A 27367-nucleotide genomic window follows, 5' to 3' on the forward strand; every position below is an offset into this window, starting at 1 on the left:
GAGCTTCTCAGCGCTCACATCGCGGTCAGGCAGCAAGGAAGGAAGGAAGGCAGGCAGACGAGAAGACACCACAAGAGAAGACAACGAGCAGCATCAGCTTGGACTAGTCGCACGTTTTCACGCAATCGCATCGCATCGGATTAGATTTGTTCCCGTCTTTTGCCGCCAATTCCTTGCGGGAATGGAAACCCACAGGCAGGCGAGAAGTTGCTTTATCCCGGCGGCCGCGTGAGGGTCCGCCGGCAACTCATGGTACGTATGGTTTCATACATGCTGGCAACGTTCAACACTGTGGAGACGTGCACGTTGACATTTGGAGAGTTGCGCGCTTTTGCAGCCAGACGCCCTTCGCGTTCCTTTCGCACGCTTTTGACACGCACACCCCAACCGAGTCAAACGCTGGCTGGAAAAGTTTTGCGGGCGCCGCGCTCGAGAGGCTCGCATAACGACCTCCTTTCAGCGCGCACCATCAATGACTCCACACACTACACTATGTGCGTGCGCAGCTGGATCCCCGTCAAATAAGACCAACAATACGCTCACAAGTCGCGTGATAAGTCGCCGTTTGTTTGGGGCGTCAAGTCCCCAAGCGCCCCCCCTCCAAACACACACATTCATTCATGCATGCATGTATTGTGCGCCTCTTTGAGACCCCCCCACACCACCCCCCCCGCCCAGAATCTCTGCTGACCAATGAATGACTTTAGTTGAGCAATATGCAATAGAAAGTGCAAATCGTTTTTTTTTTTTTGGGGGGGGGGGGGGATTGAAGTATTTGGAAAATATGCACACATACAATATCAATGAAATTCATTTGAATTCATTTCATTTGGGTTTTAATTTAACTGTTAATTAAAAACTAGGGCTGACAAAGTTAAAGCGTTAATAGATTAATTAATCACAAAAAATTATCGCATTAATCATTGTATTACCACAGATTAATCACACTATTAATTTTGACCGCAGATGATCCTTTTTAGCCAACAGAGGATGGTTAGGTTAAAGGTAGCCGTTCGAGTTTGAGCAATAAACATAACTACATGCATTAAAGTAAAGCATTTAATAAATGTTTACATATGCCGTAAGTCATTTTTTCCCCATTTTAAATTATGCAAATAATTAATTGGTTAGAAAAAGCAGGATGAGTGCAGTGGATATACATTTTTGAAGATATTCTCATAACATTAAATGTTGAAAAAATTAACACATAACAGGTGTGCTTCAAATTTAGCGGGCAAAATAAGTTGGGGGGAAAAAGCCTTTTTAAGTCAGTGATTAATCACGATTAATCAAAATTCTAAGATGTGATTAATCTGATTAAAAAATTTAATCATTTGACAGCTCTATTAAAAACCAACTTTCTTTATGAATAAACTTGATTAACAACCCCCCCCCCCCCCCCCCCCCCCCACTCCCATTGCAAATTCTGTGATATAAAAAGAGAAATCAATGGTAATAAAACTGCAATTTAGGATTGCAAATCATTTTTTATTATCTTTAAATTAAAAAACAGAAAAAAAGCATAAATATCATAAAATGTATTTTTATAATGACTATTTTTTTCTGGAAATAGAGGCTATTGTATTATTTTTTTTTTTTTACTTAATTTTTGCAAATCAAATTTTTGTTATTTGGAAAAAATACAATGACGACTTTCTACATAATTTGAATACAATCTGAAAATGACTAACTGCAAATGTTGGTACACGACCGACCAACCACAACACAGCCCACCGGGGCATCTTCTGGATTCTCCCATGATGCGTCCTCATGGGAAAGTTGGTGAATTACAATAATAAAAGAAAATCACATAAACCATCATAACTCAAAATGCAAGTTGCTAGATGACCACAGCATGCTCCCAACCGGCATCTTCTGCATTTTCTTATGCAATATGTGTGTGTGTGTGTGTGTGTGTGTGTGTGTGTGTGTGTGTGTGTGTGTGTGTGTGTGTGTGTGTGTGTGTGTTGAAGAAATGCGTACACCATGTGATTACACCCAGGCAGCTGGCGGAAATTATGTTGTGACTGCGTGTAGTGTATGTGGTGTCTTTGATGTGAGCGACTTTTCCAAAAAGTTTCCTTATAATCGAGCCGCTTCTCACTGGAGCCGTATTTACAGGGCTGTTTTTGCATTCAACTTATTCCAGAACAAATTCAGACATAAAACAAAGAATTGTTGCATAAATAAGAAGCTATTGGACCTGGTTTTGAGGGGAAAAAAAAAAAAACAAAAAAAAAAAAACATACAATGTGCTGTAAGCGTCCTCACCTGTTACAGAGAACTGGCAACTGAACAACAAGTGATTCCTGCAATTGGAATGATTGGGAAATGGTTCTTGAAAATAATTGATCAAATCCCATCCATAATGAATCTAGCCTACGAAGGTACTAGCATGACAATTGGAAACTATGCCATTCACTTTAGTTCACTTGGGTGACTGTACTCTTATTCACAGTTCAATTTTCGTGTATAAAGAATGAGGTCATTTCTTTGCATATACATAAAAAGACAGATGTTATGTTTCACTTTAAAGTTGACTTGATCGTGGAAGTGATTTTTGCAGCGTCGTCCACGCTAACCCCAAGGTTATAATTGTTTGGGATTTTAAAATTTTTATCACTTTTTTTTTTTTTTTTTTTTTTTTTTTTTTTTTTTTTTTTTTGTTTTTTTTTTTTTTTTTTGAAGAGCTCAGAATTGTTCATTCGGTAGTCTTACCGATTCAACGTCTTGTCATCATTGCTCTTTTCCTTTTTTTTTTTTTTTTTTTTTTTTTTTTTTTTTTTGTGTGTGTGTATGTGTGCGTGCGTTTGCGTGCGTGCGTTTGCGTGCGTGCGTGCGTTTGCGTGTGTGCGTTTGCGTGCGTTTGCGTGCGTGCGTGCAAATACGTATAAATTTATACTCATTCATTCACCTAAAACCTTATAAATATCCCATTACCCTTCGCCTTAACCAGGTACTTCAGAATCTTGCCAGAGTCGTGAGATTTAAATGGTCAGGAGACCAGAGAAAAGGTCAGAAAAAAAAGAAATAAAGAGAAAAGAAAGGTAAATCAAAGTGACATCCAGCACCGACCAAACACTTCCTGCCTTCCCCATGATTACAAAATCAAAGTCTTACGCCAACCCCGGAAGCCTCTAAATTCCAGCAAATTTAGCGAGATCTCAAGAGCCCAGAGGAAAAACTAAAGAGAGGAAGGAGGGAAGGATCGATAAGGCAGAGTGAGATCAATAGAAGCCAGTACATCCAATCCATCAAAGTGAAGTCCAGCACCAACAAGACCCCTCCTGCGTGGTTACAAAACCGGAGTCTTATGCCAACCCCAGAAACCTCATACTTCTAATAAATTAAGATCTCAAGTGACCAGAGGAAAAACTAAAGAGAGGAAGGAGGGAAGGATAGATAAAGAAAAGTGAGAACCACAGACACCAGCACCAACTGATTCAAGGGGCTGTGGGAGGGAGAGGGTACTTCTGTTGAGTTTCAGTAGATGCTGGTGCGACGGATCTGGCATGCATAAGGACCACCACCAAAGAGAGAAGCCGTCAACCGCGGTCCAGCAAAGCGAGCACCCCCCCCCCCCCCCCCCCACCCCCCCCGGAATCCCCAGGCCGCGGCAGCACCAAGGCCACCCCCAAGCCACCCGAGCGGACACCGGTCAGCGAGCCGACCCAGATACCCGGAACACCCCCGCCCCAGCCCCGGCCCACACCCCCGAGCCCAAGGCCGCAGAACGAGGCCCAGCGGGCCCCCACAGCGCCCCACCGGTCCCCAGCCCCCATCCCCCCACGACCCCCCCGCACCCCACCCAAACCCGCCACCCACCACGACCCAGGCCCCACCACCCCCGACCCCCAAACCCCCGAACACACCCCGACCCCCAGCACCCAACCCCCCACCCACCCATACCTCCACCCCCCCCCCAAACAAGCCGCCCCCCCCCGACGGCCGCCACCCCCCCCCGCGAACCCGGCCCCCCGCGAGAACCCCCCACCCCCCCCCGGAAACCGGCACCGGGCAGCAGCGCAGAGAGGGAAGATGTGCCCACCCCACCTCCAGCCGCGCGAGATTTGCACCGCGGCGGGAGGGGGGAAGCAGAGGAGGAAGCACCAGGGGAGAAGGCGGGACACCAGAACACCGAGCCCGGTGGGGAGAGGCCCCGGTCGTCACGCCAGAGTACAAGTGACACCTAACCCTGTTACTGAGTCCGCCAGCTCGCCGACTGGCGAGCTCTACCCTTACACCGTGAATGTGGCCCCACCCAGTGTATATACAAGTGTGTGCGTGTGGTGCATTAAAATTGGGAGCAGGTGAGTCGGAGCAGAGGGAAAAAATTTCCCCTACTCCGACACACCCGTATCCCCCCCCAAAAAATGAATATGTATATGTGTGGTGCATTAAAAAAGGGAATGGAGGGACAAAGTGGTGGAGCAGGGACACAAATGGGGGGGACCACAGCGCTGCCAGGCACTGCAGTCCATCCCCTCTGATGGCTCCCCGCCCCAACTCACCCCTCCCCTTGGACGTGAGGTGCATTAAAATTGGAGGGGAGTTGAAGGGTGAAGACGGTGTTTCCACCCTTCCCCACCCCACCAAGAAATGTGTTGTGTGCCCTATGTGTATATTTACAAAGTGTATAGTGCAAGCTAGTGAAGTGAGTAAGAGGAGCGACCAGCGGGGCCTCACCCAACCCGGCGGGTGTAGGTGGCACGCCCGCCCCCCAGCACCCCCACCCCCCGCCGCCCCCCACCTCATCCACCCGGCACCACAATGGGCGGACAGCCAGCGCAGCAGGGCTACCGGACAGCCCACCAGCCACCGGGGCCCGCCCGGGGCACCAGGAGTTATACCGGAGCGGGGCAGGCCCCAAACCCTCGCCCGGCCCCCGGAGCCCGACGCCCGGGCCGGGGAGGGAGCCCCAGGCCCAGGGAGAGGGAGGGGGAGGGGCCGCAGGGCAGACAGGGAAGGGGGGGGGGGGGGGGCGGGGGAAGCGGGGAGAAGACGACAAGAAGGCGAAAGGGCGGCTGCAGGGCAGGAGGCGGGGGGGGAGAGGAGGAGGGAGGGCGACAAGGGAAAAGGGACCGGGAGGCAGAGGAGGATGGGCGGGAGGAGGCGAGGAGGGAGAGGCGACGGGGGGGAGGAAGGGGGAGGGGAGAGGGAACCACGGGGCACACCGGAGGCCCACCCACCCCGAACCGCGCCGCCGGGCACGGAGCAGCGGACCGCGCCGGGACGGCACCGCCCCGGGCACCAGGGGAAGCACCCCAACACCGCACCCCACAGGGGGCCCAGGGAGCGGCCAAGACGCAACCGCCACCGAGCAGACAACGGGGGGGGGGGGGGGGGGGGGGGCAGAACCACCCCCGCCCGACCACAGGGGACGGCGTCAAGAAAATTGACTAATTAGCATGCAGTAACACCAAGTGTTGATGCTTAGTGCCCACTAGAAATAGATCTTAAGGAGTTATTGAGTATAGTGTCGTATAGTGTGGTATGCTCGAGCCCACTAGCAGCAACTAGGTTCCTGACTATATAAAAATAAAAACAATCAGATACAAAATACCAAATACAGGAGCAGCGAAAACAGAAGTTGTAACGATGTGGTGGCTCTCGTTAACAGGCAGAATCTTGGCAGGATTAAGTTGCCAAATTGAGATTAAAATATTCTATGTACATAGACCATATTTGTTTAAATCTTGATACTTGATTTTTATTTAAGGCAGAGATTTTTTCCATTGAGATATAATTTATTAGTAAGTTTAACCAGTGGTCGATATTTAGAGATTGTTTATTTTTCCAATTGACAAGGATTATTTTTTTAGCAATAGTAAGGGCTATAAATATAGATTGAGATTGTTTACATGGTCGCTCAGTTATTGTTAAGTCACCTAGTAAACACAGTCTTGGAGATAAAGGAAGCCTACAGTTTAATATATCAGCGAGCTTTTCCAAGATTTTAGTCCAGAAATGCAGCACTGGAGTACATGACCATAAAGCATGAAGATAAGTATCGGCAGTGTTTTGTGAGCACTGGAGACAAATGTCGGAGTCAGAGAGTCCCATTTTTTTCATCATATATTGTGTAATATATGTTCTATGAAGTATCTTATATTGGATAAGTTGCAAATTTGTCTGTTTGGTCATTTTAAATACATTTTCACAGATTTGGGTCCAAAAGTCTGGTTCCGGAACTATAGACAAGTCTTTTTCCCATTTTAAAGTCGGTAAATACGTTTTATTTGTGTATAAAAATAACTTATATATTTTTGATATTTTCTTTATTGTTGTTGGAGAAAGCTTTATAATATCTTTAGCTAAGACAGGCAGTTGGAGCGTATCTTGAAGTGTTGGGATTTGTTTCTTAACCATATTTTTAACTTGCAGATAATGTAAGAAATTTCCCTTTTTTATTTCATATTTCTGGACCAAGTTTGTATATGATATAAACTTATTATCTGAGAAAAGATGATGAAGGTGTGTAATTCCTTTCTGCTCCCATAGGCTTAAATGGAACGACTGATTATTAAGTTGAAAGTCGGGGTTATGCCAAATGGGAGAGAGCCCACAGGGCGCCAATTGGGAGTTTGTAATTTCTAATGCCTTCCACCAGGCAGTCAGGGTGGCGGCTATCATTGGGTTTTTAAAACAATTATGTCGTCTTATTGATTTTGTAATAATAATAATAATAATAATTTTTTTATCACTTTTTAAAGCATGTTCTTGCTTTTTTTTTTTTTTTTGGACAATGTTTCGGTTTGGTTTAGTTTTTTCCAAACATAGCAAGTCTTTGCCAAGTGATAAAAATAAATAAATAAATAAATAAATAAATAATAAATAAGGTGTGTGTGTGTGTGTGTGTGTGGGGGGGGGGGGGGCGGGGGGGGGGGGTTACTACGATTGTGTAATCAAATAAATTACAATTGGCAAAAAAAAAAGCGGCCATGGTTCTTCTGTAGCTATGGACATACAACAATACCAAAATAAATACAATTAAAATGAACTGTACTGTATTTCATTAATACGATATGACATAAAAAAAACAAAAAAAAAACGACTTTCACTAAAATTATAGTATAGTTAGTTTTCTAAACACAGGCTGTATCAAAAATATTACTTCAATTTTAGTTGGATTTTTTTTTTGACAGTTTGTTAACTATAATAACCTTGACCAGTATTGACGAATATACACGTCAGTGGCAGTAAAAGGTTGGACTCCAGTTGCCAAATAGAAATGTCCACAGCAAGTTTTGAGCTGACGTGAAGCACCTTTTTGCGGAGGAAAACAGAATGAATATGATTTTTGCCGTCCATTGAAAACAGACGCTCACAAAAGGAGCTGGAGTCCGATCGCATTGAAAAATCCCTCGTGCTCTTATATAATGATGCTGTTTTCCTCATGTGTTGATCCTTGATTACACAGTCAAGTGATCACAGCGCACGCTTGCCCTTTAAGAGGTTGAGCAGAGGCAGACTCCTAATTACACTACGGCTGGGAACACAAAGCGTGTGTATGTATATTGTATTTGTCCACAGAGCGGAACAGCTGGGAAAATTGAAAACGGCCTTTTTCCCCATAAACACAGCTCACAATTTGTCAGTAAACATACTTGCGCTTATTATGTTGTCTCGCGGCCATTATGTGGCGACTTTCTTTTGTTATGCGATTATGATGATGATGTGTTAGTTGAAGTGGGCCAGCATGCACCGGGAGCTTTGTTTTGGATCACTGAAGACACTTTGGGGCCGTTAACATCGCTTATGTTTAGCCTACGTATTGATGTACAACTGCGATGTACAGCTCTGAGGATGCAACAATATGTAAATGTCACAATACGACAATTATCACGATAATGAACCTCACGATACGATAATTATCACAATAAAGTAGGGAGGCTGGCGATACTGTATAAAATTCATGATACGATATAAAACTCACGATATTGTAAAAAAAAAAAAAAAAAAAAAAAAAAGATATTTAAATCTCATTGTTATAAAAAAAGCACTATATTTAATTTTTGTTCATACTAAATGCAGTGACAAAGAAATGGGCTTGGCCATGTCATGTCTTATGCTCCTATTGGCTCAGCAGCGCAAAGCATCATGGTCTATGTAGTTCACAATGTGTTTGGCTGAAACGGGTGAAAAGTAATATTTCTGACAAAGATGTTGGAAAAGTATTTGCTGGTCTTATTGATTTATGGGAGTGATAACCACCTCAGTGGCCAAAACATTCCCAATTAAAATTAAACTACAGTAATAAACTAACCACCACTGTTATCGTTACATCCATATTTAGTAATGAACATTTTTTTTAATCTGGTATTTGATATTACTTTGTTTTTACCATCTGATTTTACACCACTATATTTAGTCATCTAAATTATTTTTTAAAATGATTTATTTTTAGTACCGTAATATAATCTTTATTTCCATGATATTTTTTTATTTCAAATTTTAATTTTATGTTTTCATTTTTGTTTTTATATATTTTATTATTTTCCCATAAAAAAATAAAAAAATATTTACTTTCTTTTCTTGTGTACTATTTCAAACAATTTTATTTTGATTAATTTTTGTTTTTAATTATAATTTTCTTTCGTGGAATTTTTTTTTTTTTTTTTAAACTTCTTTTTGAGATCTTAACTTAAAAGTATTAAAATGCGGTTGTGAAAGCACTAAATAAATGAAGTTGACTTGAGATCTTATTGTCTATTTTACTTTAATTTTTAGTAGCTCATTTTATAATTACAGTATTTTTATTATTGTAAAAACATCTTTTAAAAATACTTTTATTTTGCCATATTCTATTTCACATTCATAGTCTATTTTCATTTTAATTTTCTTATTACAAGTATTTAAAAAAAAAAAAAAACTAAATTGTTATGCTTTTTAAAATCATTTCCTTTGTAACAATTCTTCTTCAATTTTATTTTAGTGTGTGGTTTTATTTTTTCCGAACAGATTTTACACTACATTTATCAAAAAATGTTTTGATTCTCATTTCCTTTTGCATGATGATGAGGATGAAGATGGCAAATATGATTACATTTTTGGAAGAACTCTCTGTTACAGTGTATATAATTCCAATGACTGAGGATGATTTCAACAAAGTTTTTTTTTATGTCTCTATCTCATGAGCGGTCAAAGATTGCAGTCCTCTTCGTCATGCCTGAATCAGTAGTGTAACATTTCTGCACTTCCTGCTGGTCACACTTGTGGTTCGTAAAGATCAAATCTGCAACGATGATGACATGAATCCTCCACAACACGCGACCGCATCCGAACAACCTGCGGTCACGTGATCTGAAAGCAAACATGAAAGTCGGATGCCGAGTTTCAGTTCAGCCTGATCAATTATTCATCGGAAGGAGCGGCTGCATTATTTTGCACGCATTGTGCAAAAACTTTTTTTTTTTTTTTTTTAGCTCCTGTGATTGTTTACGCTGTTAAATATCCTCATCGGCCTCAAGCGAGATGAAAGGATGAATAAAAGATAAGCTGGAAGCCAAGCGACGAACGGGGGAAACCACCTGACCTGCCGTCATGCACATGCATCAAACAGTAGATAGACAAAGTCTACACACCCCTGTTTAAATGCAAAGAGGCCAACAGTAGGTGGCAGTGGCGCTCTCATTGTCAGAGTGTGGAAGGAGTATTAGTGCATTCTCAATAGTGTTCCTACAACAATTAGAGACAAACAAATAATATTTATAGTCACGGTGGAGAGTTGGGGTGGGATGAAATATTTTCTTCTTCCTTTGGGTGGTTAAAAAAAAAAATAAATAAATAGTTGAGAAGCGCCGATGTATACACATCGCTAATTTTTTTTCATGTGCAAAATTTGTAACATCCTATGACATCGCCATCTACAGGCCTGGCATGGATATAACAGCGTCACGTCTACGTGAAGGGATGTCGACGGCGGTGAGGAGGAAATCCAATTGGCGGCTGTTTTTCCCCTCACAGCGCCAGATTAATTTCACGCTTGACTCGTCAGCTTTGCTCTCGCTTCATTTGACGCCTTAGTGGAAATTGATTTCCTTTGTTGACACACTTAAGACGCGCCATTTACACTCATCACTCTGCACTTTTTGTGTTAAAAAAAAAAAAAAAATAGAACTGAATACTTTTTCATCTGTCAGCTTGTTTGTGGTCGGCGAAGCCACTCCGCTTCTCTCCTCTTCCTTGTTCTCATCTTGCACCAATCAAAGGATGGCTGCATAGTCACATGACCGTGGCTTCCTGTTGAACTTTTAATTGTGGTGAGGGCCTGCTGGGAAATAGTTCGCCGCATTTCACACCACTTAACTCTTTTTTTTTTTTTTTTTTTCCCCCAAATTAAGTTCAATGTTTGTTTTTCCCCTCTGTTGGCTTTAATTATGATTTCTTAAAATGAAGAAACACCAGAAAGTATACATTTTACTATGATTGTTTTTCAAATGAAATGTAAATAATAGACTATAATGCTGATTATTTTCTAAAGAAGAAGCACTACAAGGAAAAGTATTTTCATTAATATTAGAACTCTTAAAAATGAAAGGTATGTGCCATCAGATTCTGAATCTAAATTACTAACATTGAATTTTGCAACCATCAAATACACATTTCAGCTTCACATATTGAACTTTCATCTTGCAAGTTCGTCCAAGCCAGGCCAAAACAAATCGAGAGGAGTTGTCCAACCTCAGCCACCCAAGGTTGGATGCTGCCGTCCTGACTGCTCAGGCCTGCCGGGCCTGGTGACACGCAAGTGACATTTTGCAGCTGAAAGATGAAATTGCAGCTGTAGATGTTGAATTTTTGTTGCTGAAAATTTTATATTATTATTGGTGGTGGGTCTTTTTTTTTTTTTTAGAATTAAAGTGATCTGACTAGTTTCAGCTGTTCCTCTGGGCTCTTTTTCATCAATAAAAAGCCTCTTTGCCAAGCTTGGAGGAATGAAGTGGGGGGAGGGTTACTTGTTATTCCACTGCTGGTGCGCCTGTGTTGCTGTGGCAAGATGGCGAGGTAAATGACACCGCCTGAGTGAGGATGAGGCATCCTCTTATCGGTTCCACAGATAGGGTGTTGGGAGGGGCGGGGGGTGCACCTGTGAGGTGGGTTGTCGTTGATGAGTCACCTCCACAGCGCTTCTTATCGCCTGATGAATGAGCACAGGTGTAGCGGCACTGTCTTCACCACATCGCGTCTACATAAGCGACTCGTGCGATCCCGGCGGTTGCATTCGCTGACCTCCATTATCTTGAAACATTTTTTTTCTCTGGTCGAAAAAAATTTTAATTCCTCATTTTGTGCATTCCTGACTCTTGATCCGCGTGAGAAATACGATTTCCTGATGATATCATCTCTCCTCCGACCCATACTGGCTTTGTTAGATTGAATGTCCGACCAAAGCTTCGCCACCCTTTGGAATCCATCCCACATGTCCTTATCACGGCTTCCATATTGTGAGTGCATGCGGCAGGGGTGGGGGCAGTTCAAGAGTAAAAAATACTGTATTTCCTACATCGTCTAAAGGAGTTTCTGTTGGAAAAGGCCAAATTATTTTGTCTTTTGGGCCTTGGCCTACCTGAAACTTTTTTTGTGGGTTGACTACCAAATTTAACATTGCTAAGTGAAACTGACTTCAGTGGCTGATTTTTTATTTTTTACACATATCTGGGCTGTATTGACCCCCTAAAGTGACATGGGGAGGAAGAAGAAGTGAAATGTGTCTCTTGTCCTAATGATAAACTTTCTCGTTAGAAAGTTTCTTGTCCTAAGGAGAAACATATTTCAATTTGTCACCGTGTGGTTCACAGGTCTGAGGTTGGTGACTCAAATCCCGGCTGACTTGGGGAATCTTTGGAACTATTCATATTCCCAATAAACTTTCCTGATTCAAGATATTTACCAGCTCCTTCATTCCACATTCCTCTACCGGTTCAAACAAAGTCTCACATTCAACATTTCTATAAAATCCACAGCATTTCAACTGAGCTTCATCTTTTCAGAATTCACAGACATATTCTACATAATTTTAACTTTCCTCTTTCTAAATAAGTTAAAGGAATAAAAGAGTGAGTCATTGAGAGGAACAACCCTGCATAACCCTGCGACTCTTTTGCAACATCATCAGATTTTGATTGTGTCATCTACAAATGAATCATGACCGTGTCAAATTTTTTATACAAAAATACCGCAACTTCCTGGTTTAGTCCTAGTTGTCCTGTGGTTTCCACCAACGTGGCTTCCGTTATGCTTGCGCGTGCATCTAAGAATTACGTGTATGAAAACCATGAATCAATCTGGTTTCTCTTCCTGTCAGGGAGGCGTCAACGGATGAGGTGGCCGCTCGTCACCGCCCCATCATGGACAGTCACCTAACCTCCTCCAAACTCTGGCCCTCTGCTGCCAGGCAGCAGTTGCGGACCATAACCCACATGGACTACAAGTACGCCCTGTTGGACTCAGGGGGGGAAGACTATCACAAGAGACCGCTGCTCCTGCAGGTGGACCAGGCGCCCATGAACCTGTTCGCCGTCCTGCAGGTGAAGCCCGAGCTCCCAAGGAGGTGGAGCGCGCCAGGCTACTTCCGGAAGGTCCGCCTTTGCGGAGTATTGCTTGGCATGGCTGTCACGTTCGTCATCATGGCCTCGTACATCCTGACGGGGGACAGGAAGGACCTTCTGCTCACGCCGTCGCCTTATCACCACTTGGTCATCCCCCCGGGACCCTTCGCCTTCAACCTGTCGTCGGTCAAGGACTTCGCGCACCTTCAGCTGGTGGTCAAGTCCATCGCGTCCAAGGTGGAGTTCCGCGGTGACCGACAGCTGCCGGAGCTCAAGGCTCTGGTTCGCAGTGAGCAACATGTGAGTAACAACTTCCAGGGAATCTGGAACTGATGGCCAGCACGTTTGCCTCGCAGTTCTTCCTCAAAACGGCCAAAGGGGAGACTTCCCTGGTCTTTTCAGACATGGCTTTTTGAGACTTTATTGTGGGTCAAATCAGCAGAGACACAGCTACCAAATTTCACCTTGCTAAGTAAAACTGCCTTCAGGGACATAATTAAAAAAAAATACTCATCACTGATCACAAACTGACAGACTACTGTTGGCTTTAATGCTGATGATTTCTATTCTGTTCAATGTGACCTCTAATGTCTGCCATGTACAAAACTGAAACAAAAATCTCAAAGTCATCCCAGGTCCTCCATCAGGGCTGCCTCAGCCCCCCCCCGTCTAAGATTGGCCATTAATTGGAATGATAACGACTTCTGCCTCGGCTGTTTGCGACATAACTAATTTCTCGTCCGACGCGCTAATGAAAAGGAGCGTGGCCCCCACACGGGACGATCGATATCCCGCGTCCAGCATATCTGGACGTTAATTGCATTTGGAGGAGCTGGCGTGCGGCTTTGCTAGGCCTTTGATCATGAGACAATCTGGAATGTGAGGAGACTGTGAGAGTTTTTCTGTGCTACATTCAGGAATGCTCTTCAAAATTTTAGCATTTATATCTCTACAAGCCATCAAATCAATCCAAACATTGATTATGTTGATACCGAAGTTGGCATTGATATTGATCAATACCAGTGTAATGCGATATTTTAGTTTTAATTCAGGACTGATACTCCTGTACACTGTGTTTTATCAATACATGTTGCGTTCAGGAACAGGTCCCATGTCTAAGACCGGTTTGAATTTGGGTATGGGATCTAGACCAAATTTTGAAGTGTCCCACATGGCTGACAAGCGCCTTTACATCGTCTGGATAATTCCTTTCCATTTCTCACCGACAAAATCAGAAATATCAACTGATTGGTGAGTAGGTCAAGAAAAGTGCACGATTCATCTCGAAATGTAAACACACCTGACTTTCTCGAAGTAGCATAAGGAGCATTGGTATCATAAAGACAAGAACAAACTTGGACTAGTCTAGTTTAAAAAAAAAAATTGACAAAAGAAAAAAAAAATTGCATAATGAATGCTACTATTAGAAAGTAGCTAGCCTTTGTTAGCTTAGCTGGCTTGTTGGGTATGGTTTTGGGTTTTGTGCATGATTTCTTATTAATCTCTCTGGAACACAAACCTCTGTTGGAGCCTTTTCAGACAATCTTAAAAATCCATCTTAGAACTAACATGACCATCGACACACAAAAAAAAAGAAATTAAAGTAAAATCCATCAGGGACTGAGGTTTTTTCCTGTGTGACTCCTGCTAACTTCCCGCTAATACTGGATTAATTTTGTCTTTTTAGATGTTTTCAGTCATCCCCCGCCAATTCCTCCCAGGTTTCCGCAACCCCTGCTGGTACGAGGAGTACGCCGGCAATGCCACCTCGGACCCGTACGGCGCCAACTTGTACGCGCGCTACGCACGCAGCTTCCGCACCGTCTTCCAGCACTTGAGGAGCACTTTCCGAAAGCACTTATCGAGCCGCGACGGTAAACTTTACCGCATCCGCTGCCTGCCATATTTCTACATCATTGGACAGCCAAAGTGCGGCACCACGGATCTTTACGACCGCCTGCGGCTGCACCCTAACGTCAAATTCTCCACCTTCAAAGAGCCGCACTGGTGGACCCGCAAGAGGTTTGGTGAGTTCGCCAGATGCTTGTAACGCAGCTTTATGGAGACACTCGTTAAAACAGTCTAAATTTAAGATGGAGGTAATTAGTAGTGTGTGATAAGATTTCATTACAATCATTCCCTAGCATGCCACCTAGATAAATATATACTTAGCTACAAAATATGGTCCCATCTGCTTAATGCCCAGAAGTGGGAAACCCGAGTCACATGACTTGACTCGAGTCGAGTTCAAGTCACCAATTTTACTAAAAGTTCAGCCACCTAAGCTATGGATCAGTCACTCCAAAAATAAGACCACAAGTGTACAGCAGTGGACGATAATTGTATCAACTAAATTTCATCACCACTTATCTGCTCCACATTCAGAAGTGACTCACTTATGAGTTGGGCCCAGCTCTGACTGGTTCCCGCGAATGAAGGGAGAAGCTCGAGTCAGTCAGTGCGCTCATGACGCCGACGTGACAGCCTGCTTCAAAGCCGCGATGACTTGATTACAGAGGCGAACCAGATAATGACGGCGTGTTGAAAGAGATGCACTCCCACGCGACGCATCGAAATAATCTCCTAATACCGCCTTTAACAACAGCTGCCGCGCAATTGCGGGATGACGACTTAATTTGAACGCCGATTTCCCTCCACACGAGTGCCATTCATTCCTCTTCTAATTTTTTATTTTTTTTTTATGGGCATGCTTTGAGTTGATGTAAAGCAAAAACAAAAAAACAACCAAAAAAAGCAACAACTTCAAATCATTTCACTAGGAGGTTTTTGGCATATTGTTGATGTTGCAATTCTCCAGAGCCTGGCCAAAATCTTTTTTTTCAAAGCCTTTTGACTGCACCCTTGATGACGCTCAAGCTCACAAAATCTAATTAGTGCATTGATCACTCTCCACGCAATACTGACTTCAGATAGGAGGGGTAAAGATTTGCTTTCATTTCATCTGTATGACTCACTCATTTTTCAAAATCATAGCAGTGTTGCAATGTAGCAATATTCATCCTTTAGGTTTACAGTTACGCTGTTTCTTTTGCGCCTGCGGGATTTCTGCCTTTCTACATCATCGTGCTTAAATATGATTCTTCAAAAGTTGTTTGACTTTGAAATGTGACAAAAGAAAGAGAAGTACACATTCAGTGCTTAACTCATTCACTGCCAGTCATTATAGAATTTTTTTACATTTCCAATACTCGCGTGATATTACATTCAATAATTATATATAAACCGAATCTACCAAATAACAGAATAGACTCCCTACTTTTTGTCCCGTCCCGTTCTTTTATAATTGACAGCAGAAAAATGTAGGTTTGCCAAAATACAGCCATTTCTCCCATGGACTCTGAAACTGTGTTTATTTCCTATAAAATGGGGCAATGATGTCATCTACCGGTGGTTGGGCATCAGTAAAGTTGTTTCCAAGTTTGATATTTACAGTGGAGCATGCTCAGATTCGCCCCCATTTAGCACCGCTCTAAAAAATACAATTGACAAGTATACTTGTCAAAGGCAGTGAATGAGTTAATTAAAACAAGAACAACTTTGTGCTAGTAATCTCTGATAGCTTAATGCCAATACGCAAACAAAATTAGTCGCAGAGTTATAACTCTTACAGCAACAATATTTGAGTAACAAATATTCCTTATCCTCTGCAAAGAAAGACCAATATTACTGTAATTTATGTCCATGTTATAGTGCCCCCGTGTGGCCAAGGCGCACACAGAAGAATGTGAAAGAAAGTAGATTAATGGCATTTCCAATCATTTCAAAAGGAAAAGTTGATTTGGGGTACAATTGTTTTTGTAAACTCAATATTGTGAGTTGACGTAACGAGCAATTGCGCAGAAAAGCATTCAGGATCCCATCACACAGCTCTTTTGCATGAACATATATTATACATGATATTCCTGGCCTTGATATTCAGTCGTGACGCGACTAGATGCCACTCACCATATACATCAGTAGGAAAAAATCATGTGCGACGATCAAAAAGCGACAAGATGAAACAAAGAAGGATGAAAAAAAAATTCCCTGCAGCGATCGGCGTCTTGGCGTCGCCCGCCGCCATCCCACCTTGTGTGGAGCATGCGACACGTGGAATAATGATGCAGCTGGGGAGCGTTTTCCCAGAGTTTTCTTTTTTATTTCCCCCACTAAGTAGAACGAGGTGCTGCACGGCGACACCCGGCCCGGCTCATTATCTGCGTACCGCTCGCCCACTCAAGCTATTTTACCTTGTGTATTGTAATTACAGCACACTGACTCTGATGGAAACACATTTTTCAGGCATTAGGAAAGCATCCACATATTGGCCCTTTAATCCAAGCACAAAAGCACAGTCAACTGAGATAGTGTTAGCGTTAGCATTTATCCGCATGGATGCACACTTATTTGTTTTTCCCCTGCAGGGATCATCCGTCTGAGTGAAGGCTTCCACAACCGCTACCCGGTGGAGGACTACTTGGACTTGTTCGACCAGGCCGCTCACGTCATCCAAGGCAGCTTGGCGGCCAATGACAGCGGGAGTCGGCCCGACGTTATCATTGGTAAGATGGCGTCACGTTTGAATGCGAAAGCTGGATCAAATACTTGACACGCTTGCGAGTTAGGGTGACCAGATGTTAAAAGTTTAAAAGCTACAGTTTTGCTGAAAGTCAAATATACAATAAAGTAGTCTCACCAAATTTAAACGCTCGTCAATCTTCGTCAACAAGGGGGCGGGGGCAGAAATCTTACTAGCTAACGGGTCACGGGAGAGAGGGAAAGTTGTCGATTGTGTTATTACTTTAGCTCAGTGCTTCTCAAAGAGTGGGGCGCAAGATGTTTTCTACTTCCTAGGGGGGGCATGACAGAAAATAATTGAGAAGCACTGCTTTTAGCTAATGCTAAATGCTATCTTGGTTGACAGTTCAACAGCGCTAAGTCAATGCAAACACTATTATCAAACTTTTTCTGCTTGGCCCCGGCAGCTCTTGGAAGGTAGCTGGGTCATTTACCGGTCCCGCATTGTAACAAATATGTCGCCAGAAAAGCTCGGCTTGCGTTGGGTCTGGCCGACGAGAGCTGTATTAGGCTTGTAGGACTACATTTCCCATGATTACTTATACATGGACGCAAAAAGCAAGCGGTACTTCTAGTTCTGGATGACAAAAACACACTTGCTAGCAATTAAACCCGCATCCTACTGGGTGGCAAATGCTTGCGACTGTTGGCGAAGGTAGTGAATGCGCGTTCCTGTCAGGTTTCCGCAAACGTTCAACGGACGTTTACCTACAGTTTGAATGTTTGTTTTTTTCCATGTCAAAAGGAAATAATTCAAAATTTCCTTTTGACAAGTAAAAAAACACACACACAACGATACAATTGTTTAGAGAGACATTAAACTGCTCAGAGAACGTTTAGCTAACGTTGCAACCTTGAGCGAACCTTGACGTGAGATCAACAGTCGCTAGCGTCGCAAACGCAACTATTGAGCGCAGCTTAACTGTCGAGTCTGTTTTGTTTCTCGCTTTAAATAAATAATCCTGGGTAAGGCGCAAAATCCCCCGATCAGTATTCACACACCGTTCCTCAGGGAGCGTCTCCAGCCAAAGTGACGTCCCTCTTGAAAGCCGGTTTGCCGCATGGCCGCCTTCAACCTTCCATGTGCAACCACATGAGCCGTCCTTTGACTTTGGATGATTGGACCTACACGGTGGCAGATATACAATTTCAAGTATATTTTTTTTGCACTTTATTCAGAATATTCTGTATGTGCATATGAGAACTTTATGCATTGTTTAAAAATGGTACCTCTAGGGCTGTGCAATTAATCAAAATTCAATTACAATTTCAATTATTACACTCCACAATTACAAAATTAGCATAATCATAAAAAAATGATTCAGACTAATTTTGGAGTTGTTTAAGTTTATACAGTTGCACCATTTTAAAATTTTTAAATAATTTAATAGTTTCACCCAAAAGGAACCTGCATAATTATAGTGTTTCAAATAATTTTATTTGTCTACATTTAAACATTTAATTCCTAAAAATAAATGATCGTTCTTCTGCACAATGCACAAGCTGCACGCCAACTTTTTTTTGCCAACATAAATAAATAAATCTATATTATTAATTATAAATAATATATTATAAATTCTGTTTGGTCCAAAAGGAACTTGCATAAATTAGTGTTTCTATTTTTTTTTTTAAATTGGTCTTACTCTTAATACTTTTAAATGCTTAAACATTTTCTTGTTTTGTACCAAAAAAAATAACCTTTTGAATAATTGTGATTTCAATTATTGCCAAAATAATCATGATTATTATTTCCATAATCGAGCTGCCCTAGTTACCTCTAATATCAAATATGTTCTGCTGCTTGAATTTTAAATGTTAGACCTCCACAGGGGGGCGATAATGCACATTTAAGTGGTTGCCAATTGCAAAATCTGTTTCAACGAAATTCAGAGAGATGATTGTCTTGACTGTCGTTTGTGTAAATCTTAAAAAATAATAAATGCTAAAACGTGGTGTTACAACTTGCAACGTACAAGTTGACACTATTTTACAAAAATCGTCAAAATTAGCCCATGTAGTCGAAAATGTCAACATAACTAACCATTCTTTATTTTCAAACAAACGTGGAAGAAAATCCTGACAAAAATCGTCAAGAAACTTTTTTTGTGACGAATGTCAGCTTTGACAACCAAAATTACTGAAAAATATTTGGATATACAGGTACTGAACATGTATTTGGACTTTAACGGCATGTAAAGAAACTTACAGATTCTTCACTGGAAGCATTTTTTTATTATTTATTTTTTTTTGTCCAACAAAAATCCACGTGCGACCTCTGTGTTCTGCAGGCGAAGCTAGCGCGTCCACCATGTGGGACAACAATGCATGGGTGTACTTCTACGACAATGCCACCACCGGGGGGGAGCCGCCCTTCCTCATCCAGGACTTTGTGCACGCCCTGCAGCCCGACGCCCGCTTTATCGTCATGCTCAGGGACCCGGTGGAAAGGTACGTGTCAATCATCATCATCATCATCATCATCATCATCATATTCCCCACCCCGGTTCAAAGCACTCATGCTCACTTTGTTGAAGGTTAATGGACATACGTTGCATGTTCAACTTCTTTAATTTAGCGGCGTTACAGTGCATATGTAGAGGTGCTGTTAGCGGCTAGCGGTTAGCCAGGCTAACAACAGCCACCAACACTTTCGCTAAGTAACTCGAGGGCAGTACCTACAAAAACAAATAATTGATTGATTTTTTTTAATTAACCTAAAAATCTATTATTTATTTTTTATTTTTTTTATTTTCCATCCCATTTTTCAAAACCAGGACAGTTTTAAATTGACAGTGCTAACGTTAGAAAAATCTGCTAAAATTAAGCTCATTATTTTCATTTTAAATGAAGAGATTATTGAAAATACCTTGTTTTGAGTAAAAATAGATAAATCCATTTTCTTTCAATATTTATGGTTAGGAGGCTGAATTTCTGTGGATTTGGATTTTAAGTGAAACAATGTCAAATTGATTACCAAAAATAGTTCTGATGAATTATGACTCCCATGTCACTCACCAGTCTAAGCTCCGCCTTTTACAGTAAAACCACACACACTCAGTAACAGATACTACAGTGTATAACTTGACGGTGAAGTGGGGAACAATATCTGCAATTTGTTGTTTTATCATGCACAATCAATAATTTACTAGGGGTGTTAAAAAAAAATCAATTTAGCAAAATATCGCAATATTACAGTGCCCAATTCTCAAATTAATTCAATATGCGGCCGAATTGATTTTTAAACGTCCATTTTTGATGGAAAAATATTCAACAAAACATCTTAGAGTAAGGGTTCACACCTTAATCGTGGAAAAAAACCTTATATTAATGGAACATTAAACCTTAATATTTTATTTCAATACTGCTCAAACATGAAACAGATTACAACCTGTTTGTTAAATTCAATTAGACTGAAGTTTCAGATAAACAAATAATACATTTTTATACAAATCTTACTGTGTACATGTACAAACAAAAAAATCACAATCAACTGATAAATTTGTATCGGGATTAATCGGTATTGAATCAAGTCGTGACCTATGAATCGTGATACGAATCGAATCGTCAGGTACTAGGCAATTCACATCCCGAATCTTTACTCAATTACTAGAGGAAATAATTGATTGGTAAAATACTGTACAGCTGCAGCCATAACGTATTTGTGGTCGTCTCTTCAGGCTATATTCCGACTACTTGTACTTCGGCATCGCCAACAAATCGGTGGAGGACTTCCATGAGAAGGTGTCCGAGTCCCTGCATCTGTTGGACGGCTGCCTGGCCGACTACACGCTTCGCTCCTGCGTCTACAACACCAGCGTCAACAATGCCATGCCCGTGAGTGCCGTCCCAGGCCACACTCCGGAGTCTTGGCAGCGAGCGTTCTCAGCTCAAAACGTCCGCGTCTGCCCCCGTCTCAGTGCCCCCAGAGCAGACTGGCCCATTACGGGGTCACCACGCTCCGCCAATGGCCTAATTGCCCATCCGCTAAAATGGCCTCACGCCTGCTGGAGCGTGCAAAACGCATTACAGCTGTCCTCACACACAGCGAAGAAAGTTTTAGGGACAAAACGATGACACTTGGTCAGCTACAAGCAGTGGCGGAGCCAGACTTTTATAAATAGGGGGGCCAGGGGGGGGCCAAGGATACTTCATCCAAAGATGATGCCAAATTTGTTTTCATGAAAATTAATTTCAATCGGAGTCGATGTTCAAATATATTTAAGTACATATTAAGCACAGGGGACATTTTTGCACATAATGTGCCGTTTATTAAGAATGTATAAAATGTACAAAAAAAATAATTCAGCACTGTTTAACTTGAATGAACTTGCACGCACACGCAGATACTGTATTCATGCAATTACAGTACTTTTATCAACATAACATTATAATATGAACATAATGCAAATTTGTATTACAGTATGACTAAAGATCCTAAGTGCCAAACTCTCCTTGTCGTTTCATTTTCCACACACCCTATGAAAAATAAATTTATTACTCCAACTACTACTTCATTTACAACCACATAATCTATTAATGTGATTAATTAATATTAATGTTAATAAATCCTCCACTTATACCTCTAAATGCAAACGTCAGTTAGTGTCTGTTTAAACTTTCAACCATTGGAGGGTGCTATTGTATTGCATAACAACAACAACATACTTATTTTTAGCTTGCACAAAACTAGGTTGCTTAGTGATGTCCGTCCAAAACAATCTATCTGAACTAGAGGTGTCAGTGGATTAAAATTTGTAATCATAATTAATCGCATTACTTCAATAATTAACTGACTATTAATCACACATTAATTGCACATTTTATATCTCAATTTATACCTACATTTACAATAAAATGTACAATTTCAATATGGTTTTATTTATTTTTTAGTCATTGATAGAGTAATTTCATAACAATTCAATAAAAAAAAATAAAAAAATCATTGATAGAGTAATTTCATAACAATTCAAGAAAAAAAGTTTTAAAAAATAAAAATAAAATATGTGCTGTACTGTAAAACCAAACCAAAGCGTGACTGATTTGTTTTGGTCATTTTTCTATCACTACAACATGGTCTAATTGCATTTGTAAGACAATAGTGAAAGCTCAATGCATTTCTCTTTTCATATTAGGAGCTGCCTAATTTTTAACATGAAGTAACTTGTGAAATTATGCACATTTTTAAAACTGTAAAATACAACACAGTCCCCACAAATATATGCATTCGCGCTAGGCTTTTATTTTTTTTAGTGAAATAGGATGTGCATTGTAAAATGAAGAATATTTACTGCATAGGAACCAGAAACGACCGATGTGTTCTTTTCATATTAATAGCTCTGTAATTTTAAACAATAAGTAACTTGCGAGTTTCTGCACATTTTAAAAATTGTAAAATACAACTTGACGCCAATCCCCCAATAACTAGGCAGTATCATTTAATGTATTACTGCTAAATTGTGTTATAGTGACTCCTTTTTATGACGTAGGACGCTTTTATTTTGTTAAGTTCTCGGATGCGAGACGCAGCTGAGGCCGCTCTACTGTTACAGCGAACACAGGCAGTTTCACTTTCACCTTGATGAGATATTTTGTGGAGATGCTGAATAAAATACGCCTCACATTTAAAGATAAATAGGATTGGGCTCACTCCAACTGTCAAGACGGCGTCCATTCGGCTCTTTACTCTCACAGGGGTTTCTGAGTGCCCATGGACGCCTCTTGGTGCTCGATGCGAACGCAACGGCTAACCGAGTGCGTTCTTTCAAAGCAAGGCACGGGTGGTAGTGGTGAGACACAGTCCAAATGGCTCCTCCACCTATATTCTGCCCCTTAAACACTGTATTTTAGCTCCAGTGCATTTCTATTGGGTAGTTTTGACGTGGATGTTTCTACTGCGTGGTGACTAGAATTCCTTGAGTAGAGGCTTTCCAAATAAGGAGCAGTCGTTAATCGAGCGTTAAAAAAAAAATAGTGCCGTTAAAGACACTAAGTTAACGAGATAATAACGCGACAATTTTGACACCCATAATCTGAACATAAAAGTTATTTTAAACAGTCACTCACATCTCACAGGCAAACAAACATGATATAGCCAAACGCCAACATGCATTCTTGATGTGCCGGTGTTCAGGAGACTGCTCCTTAAAACAGATGATTCTCCTTCTCCAGACTCCTAGTGAGGTGGATTATAATGCTTTCTCGTAAGTAGCGCCAGCCACTGTTCAGGAGGGGCATAACAATTAGTAGGCGTCTTCTCGTCTGCTTGAAAAAAATGCTGGCAGGCTGCATCGGCCAAGCGTGCGACGTCACTGCGCCGGTGCCGTGATATGTCAATCATTTGGCGTCTGCTGGGTCCAATCACATTTCAGCAGGGCCACGTGCCACCCCGGCCCCCCCTCTGGCTCCGCCATTGGCGACAAGCCAGCAGCTAGTTAGTTTGTAACATACTGTAAATGGCAACATAAGTAAACAAAGACTGAATGTCGATTTGAGGCAGAGCGATTCAGAAAACAGGCTAAATGTCTTCAATGATTTGAGACATAGGTTTAATTTACTTTTTAGGAAAAACAAAATTCCTATTAGGAATGTAGTCTATTTTTTTTATGTTAATCAAAGGGCAACTTACATATTCAGTATTTTTGAATATTGCGAAAACTGACAATTCAAAATGACCAAACAAAATAGTATCCTGTTCATTTCCTACCCAAATTATCTTTAAAGCCTGATAAACTGATATAGAATGACATTTTAAGGAAAAAAAAGTTCATTCTAAAACATACAGGTCTCAGCAAGGTGTCAATGCATTCACTCACCATTTGTTTGTTCAGATCTGGAACGGGTTTTGGATGCTGGATGGGGAGATGACTTGATAAAAACAAACAAACAAACAAACAAACAAACAAACAAAAAGTCTACTTTCAAACTTGAAAATAAGGCAGAATGTCTAAAAGTACTTTGAAAAACCGTCTCTTGCCGAAAGGCCCGCTTCCATGACGTCCACAAATCACACACGGAAACTTGAGGCAGCCATCTTGCTTTTTACCTTTGACCCTTGCAAGAAGTGGGCATAACTAAATGTAAACACTCCTGGACAATCGGGGGCAAAGCTATGAATGTAAACTGATTAATTATGCATTATACGCTTTAAAACCGAAATATCTTTAATAAAACGTAAATAAATAAATAAATAAATATAACTGTAAAAATTAACTCCAAAAGTTAAAAGTGACTCAGTGTTTTCCGAAGTGTACGCGAACGTTCCAGCGTTTCTTAACTGGTAGTCTGTGGACCCCTGGTGGTCGGTGGTGTAATTGCAAGGGGTCCTTGAAAATATATCTTTTTAAAAGATGCTTTGATATTTTTAGAAAATTGATTATTTGATTCAAATGGGCTCATATTTGCGTCAATATAATTGAAAACCATAATGACATTTTAAATCAAGGTTTGTAATGGGGGTTTTTTCTGTCAAATTGCACCCTGACCCCTCCTGGTGGGGTTAATTGGTGAGGGTTGTCTTCAGTTGATTAAAAATATACAAGATTAAGAACCACTGCTTTAAACTCCAACAAACAAACACAAAGTTAAGATCTGTGAATAAAACTAAACAAACAAAAATATACTTTAGAAATAACCTACTAATAAGTAAGAAGAAAAATATTTAAACAAGAAAAAATGAAACCCCAAACTATCTTTTTTTTCTTTCTTTCTTTTTTTTGCAGGTGCGACTGCAGGTGGGCCTCTATGTGGTCTACCTGCTGGACTGGCTGAGCGTGTTCGGCCGCGAGCAGATGCTGGTGCTGAGGCTGGAGGATCACGCCTCCAACAGGACTGACACCATGCACACCGTCTTCCGCTTCCTTGGCCTGGGTGACCTATGACTTTTTTCCCTAAAAACAAAAGACGTCATTTTAGTCTTTTTTTTTTCTTCTTCTTCTCCATATTTGTGCTATTTTTGGCCCGTGAATACTATGATTTCTAAGTGTAGCTAGTGCAATACTACCATCTGGTGGCAATGTTTTGCAATTGCAAATCATTTTGGAGTTACAAAGAAAAAAACATCCATCCATCCATCCATCCATTTTCTTGACCGCTTATTCCTCACAAGGGTCGCGGGGGCTGCTGGCGCCTATCTCAGCTGGCTCTGGGCAGTAGGCAGGGGACACCCTGGACTGGTTGCCAACCAATCGCAGGGCACACAGAGACGAACAACCATCCACACTCACACGCACACCTAGGGACAATTCGGAGCGCCCAATTAACTTGCCATGCATGTCTTTGGAATGTGGGAGGAGACCGGAGTACCCGGAGAAGACCCACGCGGGCACGGGGAGAACATGCAAACTCCACCCAGGAAGGTCCGAGCCTGGACTCGAACCGGAGACCTCAGAACTGTGAAGCGGACGTGCTAACCACTCGGCTACCGTGCCGCCCAAGAAAAAAACAAACAAAAACAAAAACCAGTTGAATAACTTTTGTATTTTGTGGCCCGTACCAACAGGGCCGCTGAGCCAGCCAATGGAGTCGGAGCTGAACAGAAGCCCCGCCTCCAACAGCAGGAGGCCGGCGGACAAGAACCTGGGCCCCATGCTGCCCGCCACGCAACACATCTTACGCCACTTCTATGCGCCCTTCAACCGCAAGCTGGCGCGAGTCTTGCACAACGACGCCTTCCTCTGGGATTCACAACCCTGACCCCTGACATACACAGTGAACCACCAAAACAAGCGTAACTCCGCCCAAAAAGGCTTTCAATTGCCTGTTGATGCCACAAGATGGCAGCAAAGCACTTTTTTTTTTTTTGTGCTTCTTACAAGACAAGGCTGCGGTATATGTATGTATGTATGTATGTATGTATGTATGTATGTAAGTAAGTATGTAAGTATGTATGTATGTAAGTATATGTATATGTATATATATATATATATATATATATATATATATATATATATATATATGTATATATATATATATATATATGTATATATATATATATATATATATGTATATATATATATACATATGTGTGTGTGTGTGTGTGTGTATTTTTTATTTTTTTTTAATAATTGACCAATCAATCGAATAGCAGAATTTTTATTCTACCAAATATCAGAATCGGTTGGGCCTGAGTTCACTCGAATCACGCTCTACACTGATAAAAATGTTTTTTTTTTGTTTTTTTTGTCCTTGTAAATACTACAATGGCTTCATAATTATATGTCCTTAAATTTTCTTATTCACATTTACATAAAATTGGCTTATTAGAGGCGGCATGGTGGCTGACTGGTTATCACATCCACCTCCCAGTGCTGAGGACGTGAGATCGAGTCTGGGTTTCGGTCGTCCTTGGTGTAGTTTGCATGTTCTCCCCATGCCTTTGAAGCTTTTTTTGGTTTTCCTCACACATTCTGAAAAACAGGTGTGTTAGGTTAATTGAAGCGTCTAAATTATCCTTCGGTGCGGTTGGGGTGTGTTTGGTATTTTATCTATGTGTGCTCTACGATTAGCTGCCAATCAGTTCAGGGTGCCTGAAACCAGTTGGGATAGTTAACTTTTAATGTTTTATCTTATGTTAGGCTTTATAAGTCCTGTTTTAGTGAGTAGAAAAGGCTAATGAAGAGGTTAAAAAAAAATCAAGCTATACAGACATTAAATCAAGTAAATGTAACTTAAGTATTTTTTTAAAATAAACTAATGAAATCCAAGTAAAATTTACTTGAACCGCCTTGTAATATTCAATGAATATATGGGCTAGAGACGGCACGGTAGTCGAGTGGTTAGCACGTCCGCTTCCCAGTTCTGAGGTCTCCGGTTCGAGTCCAGGCTCGGACCTTCCTGTGTGGATTTTGCATGTTCTCCCCGTGCCTGCGTGGGTCTTCTCCGGGTACTCCGGTCTCCTCCAACATTCCAAAGACATGCATGGCAGGTTAATTGGGCGCTCCGAATTGTCCCTAGGTGTGCGTGTGAGTGTGGATGGTTGTTCGTCTCTGTGTGCCCTGCAATTGGTTGTCAACCAGTTCAGGGTGTCCCCCGCCTACTGCCCAGAGCCAGCTGAGATAGGCGCCAGCAGCCCCCGCGACCCTTGTGAGGAATAAGCGGTCAAGAAAATGGATGGATGGATATATGGGCTAGATAATTGCCAGTAAATGGCAATTGAGTTATTCATTTTAAATAAACTAATAATATAAAAGTAAAATTTACTTGAAAAATCCTCTTCTGAAATTTACTTAGATTTTCTAAGT

General features: G+C 41.5%; 2 protein-coding genes across 4 annotated transcripts in view; one reads left to right on the forward strand and one right to left on the reverse strand.

Annotated features, from left to right (window-relative positions):
- On the forward strand, window positions 1-25961 carry LOC144004874 (carbohydrate sulfotransferase 15-like). The gene is made up of 8 exons (XM_077502536.1): window positions 1-252; window positions 12308-12851; window positions 14239-14578; window positions 16976-17113; window positions 19418-19577; window positions 20807-20963; window positions 24848-24995; window positions 25627-25961. Exons 2-8 carry the CDS (start codon window positions 12351-12353, stop codon window positions 25818-25820), a joined length of 1638 nt encoding a protein of 545 aa, XP_077358662.1. The 5' UTR covers window positions 1-252; window positions 12308-12350; the 3' UTR covers window positions 25821-25961.
- Window positions 1-27367, reverse strand: part of lhpp (phospholysine phosphohistidine inorganic pyrophosphate phosphatase) — a 106192-nt gene that overhangs the window by 58098 nt on the left and 20727 nt on the right. Inside the window, exon 2 of one of the 3 annotated variants that reach the window (XM_077502552.1) lies at window positions 24881-25015. The gene's annotated coding sequence lies outside the window, so the exon portion shown is untranslated. Of the gene's footprint in view, window positions 1-23941; window positions 24177-24880; window positions 25016-27367 lie in introns of those variants that run through there. The other 2 variants (XM_077502550.1, XM_077502551.1) reach the window with 2 other exon arrangements.

Source organism: Festucalex cinctus, chromosome 17 (assembly GCF_051991245.1).
Source record: "Festucalex cinctus isolate MCC-2025b chromosome 17, RoL_Fcin_1.0, whole genome shotgun sequence".
Lineage (NCBI taxonomy): Eukaryota > Metazoa > Chordata > Actinopteri > Syngnathiformes > Syngnathidae > Festucalex > Festucalex cinctus.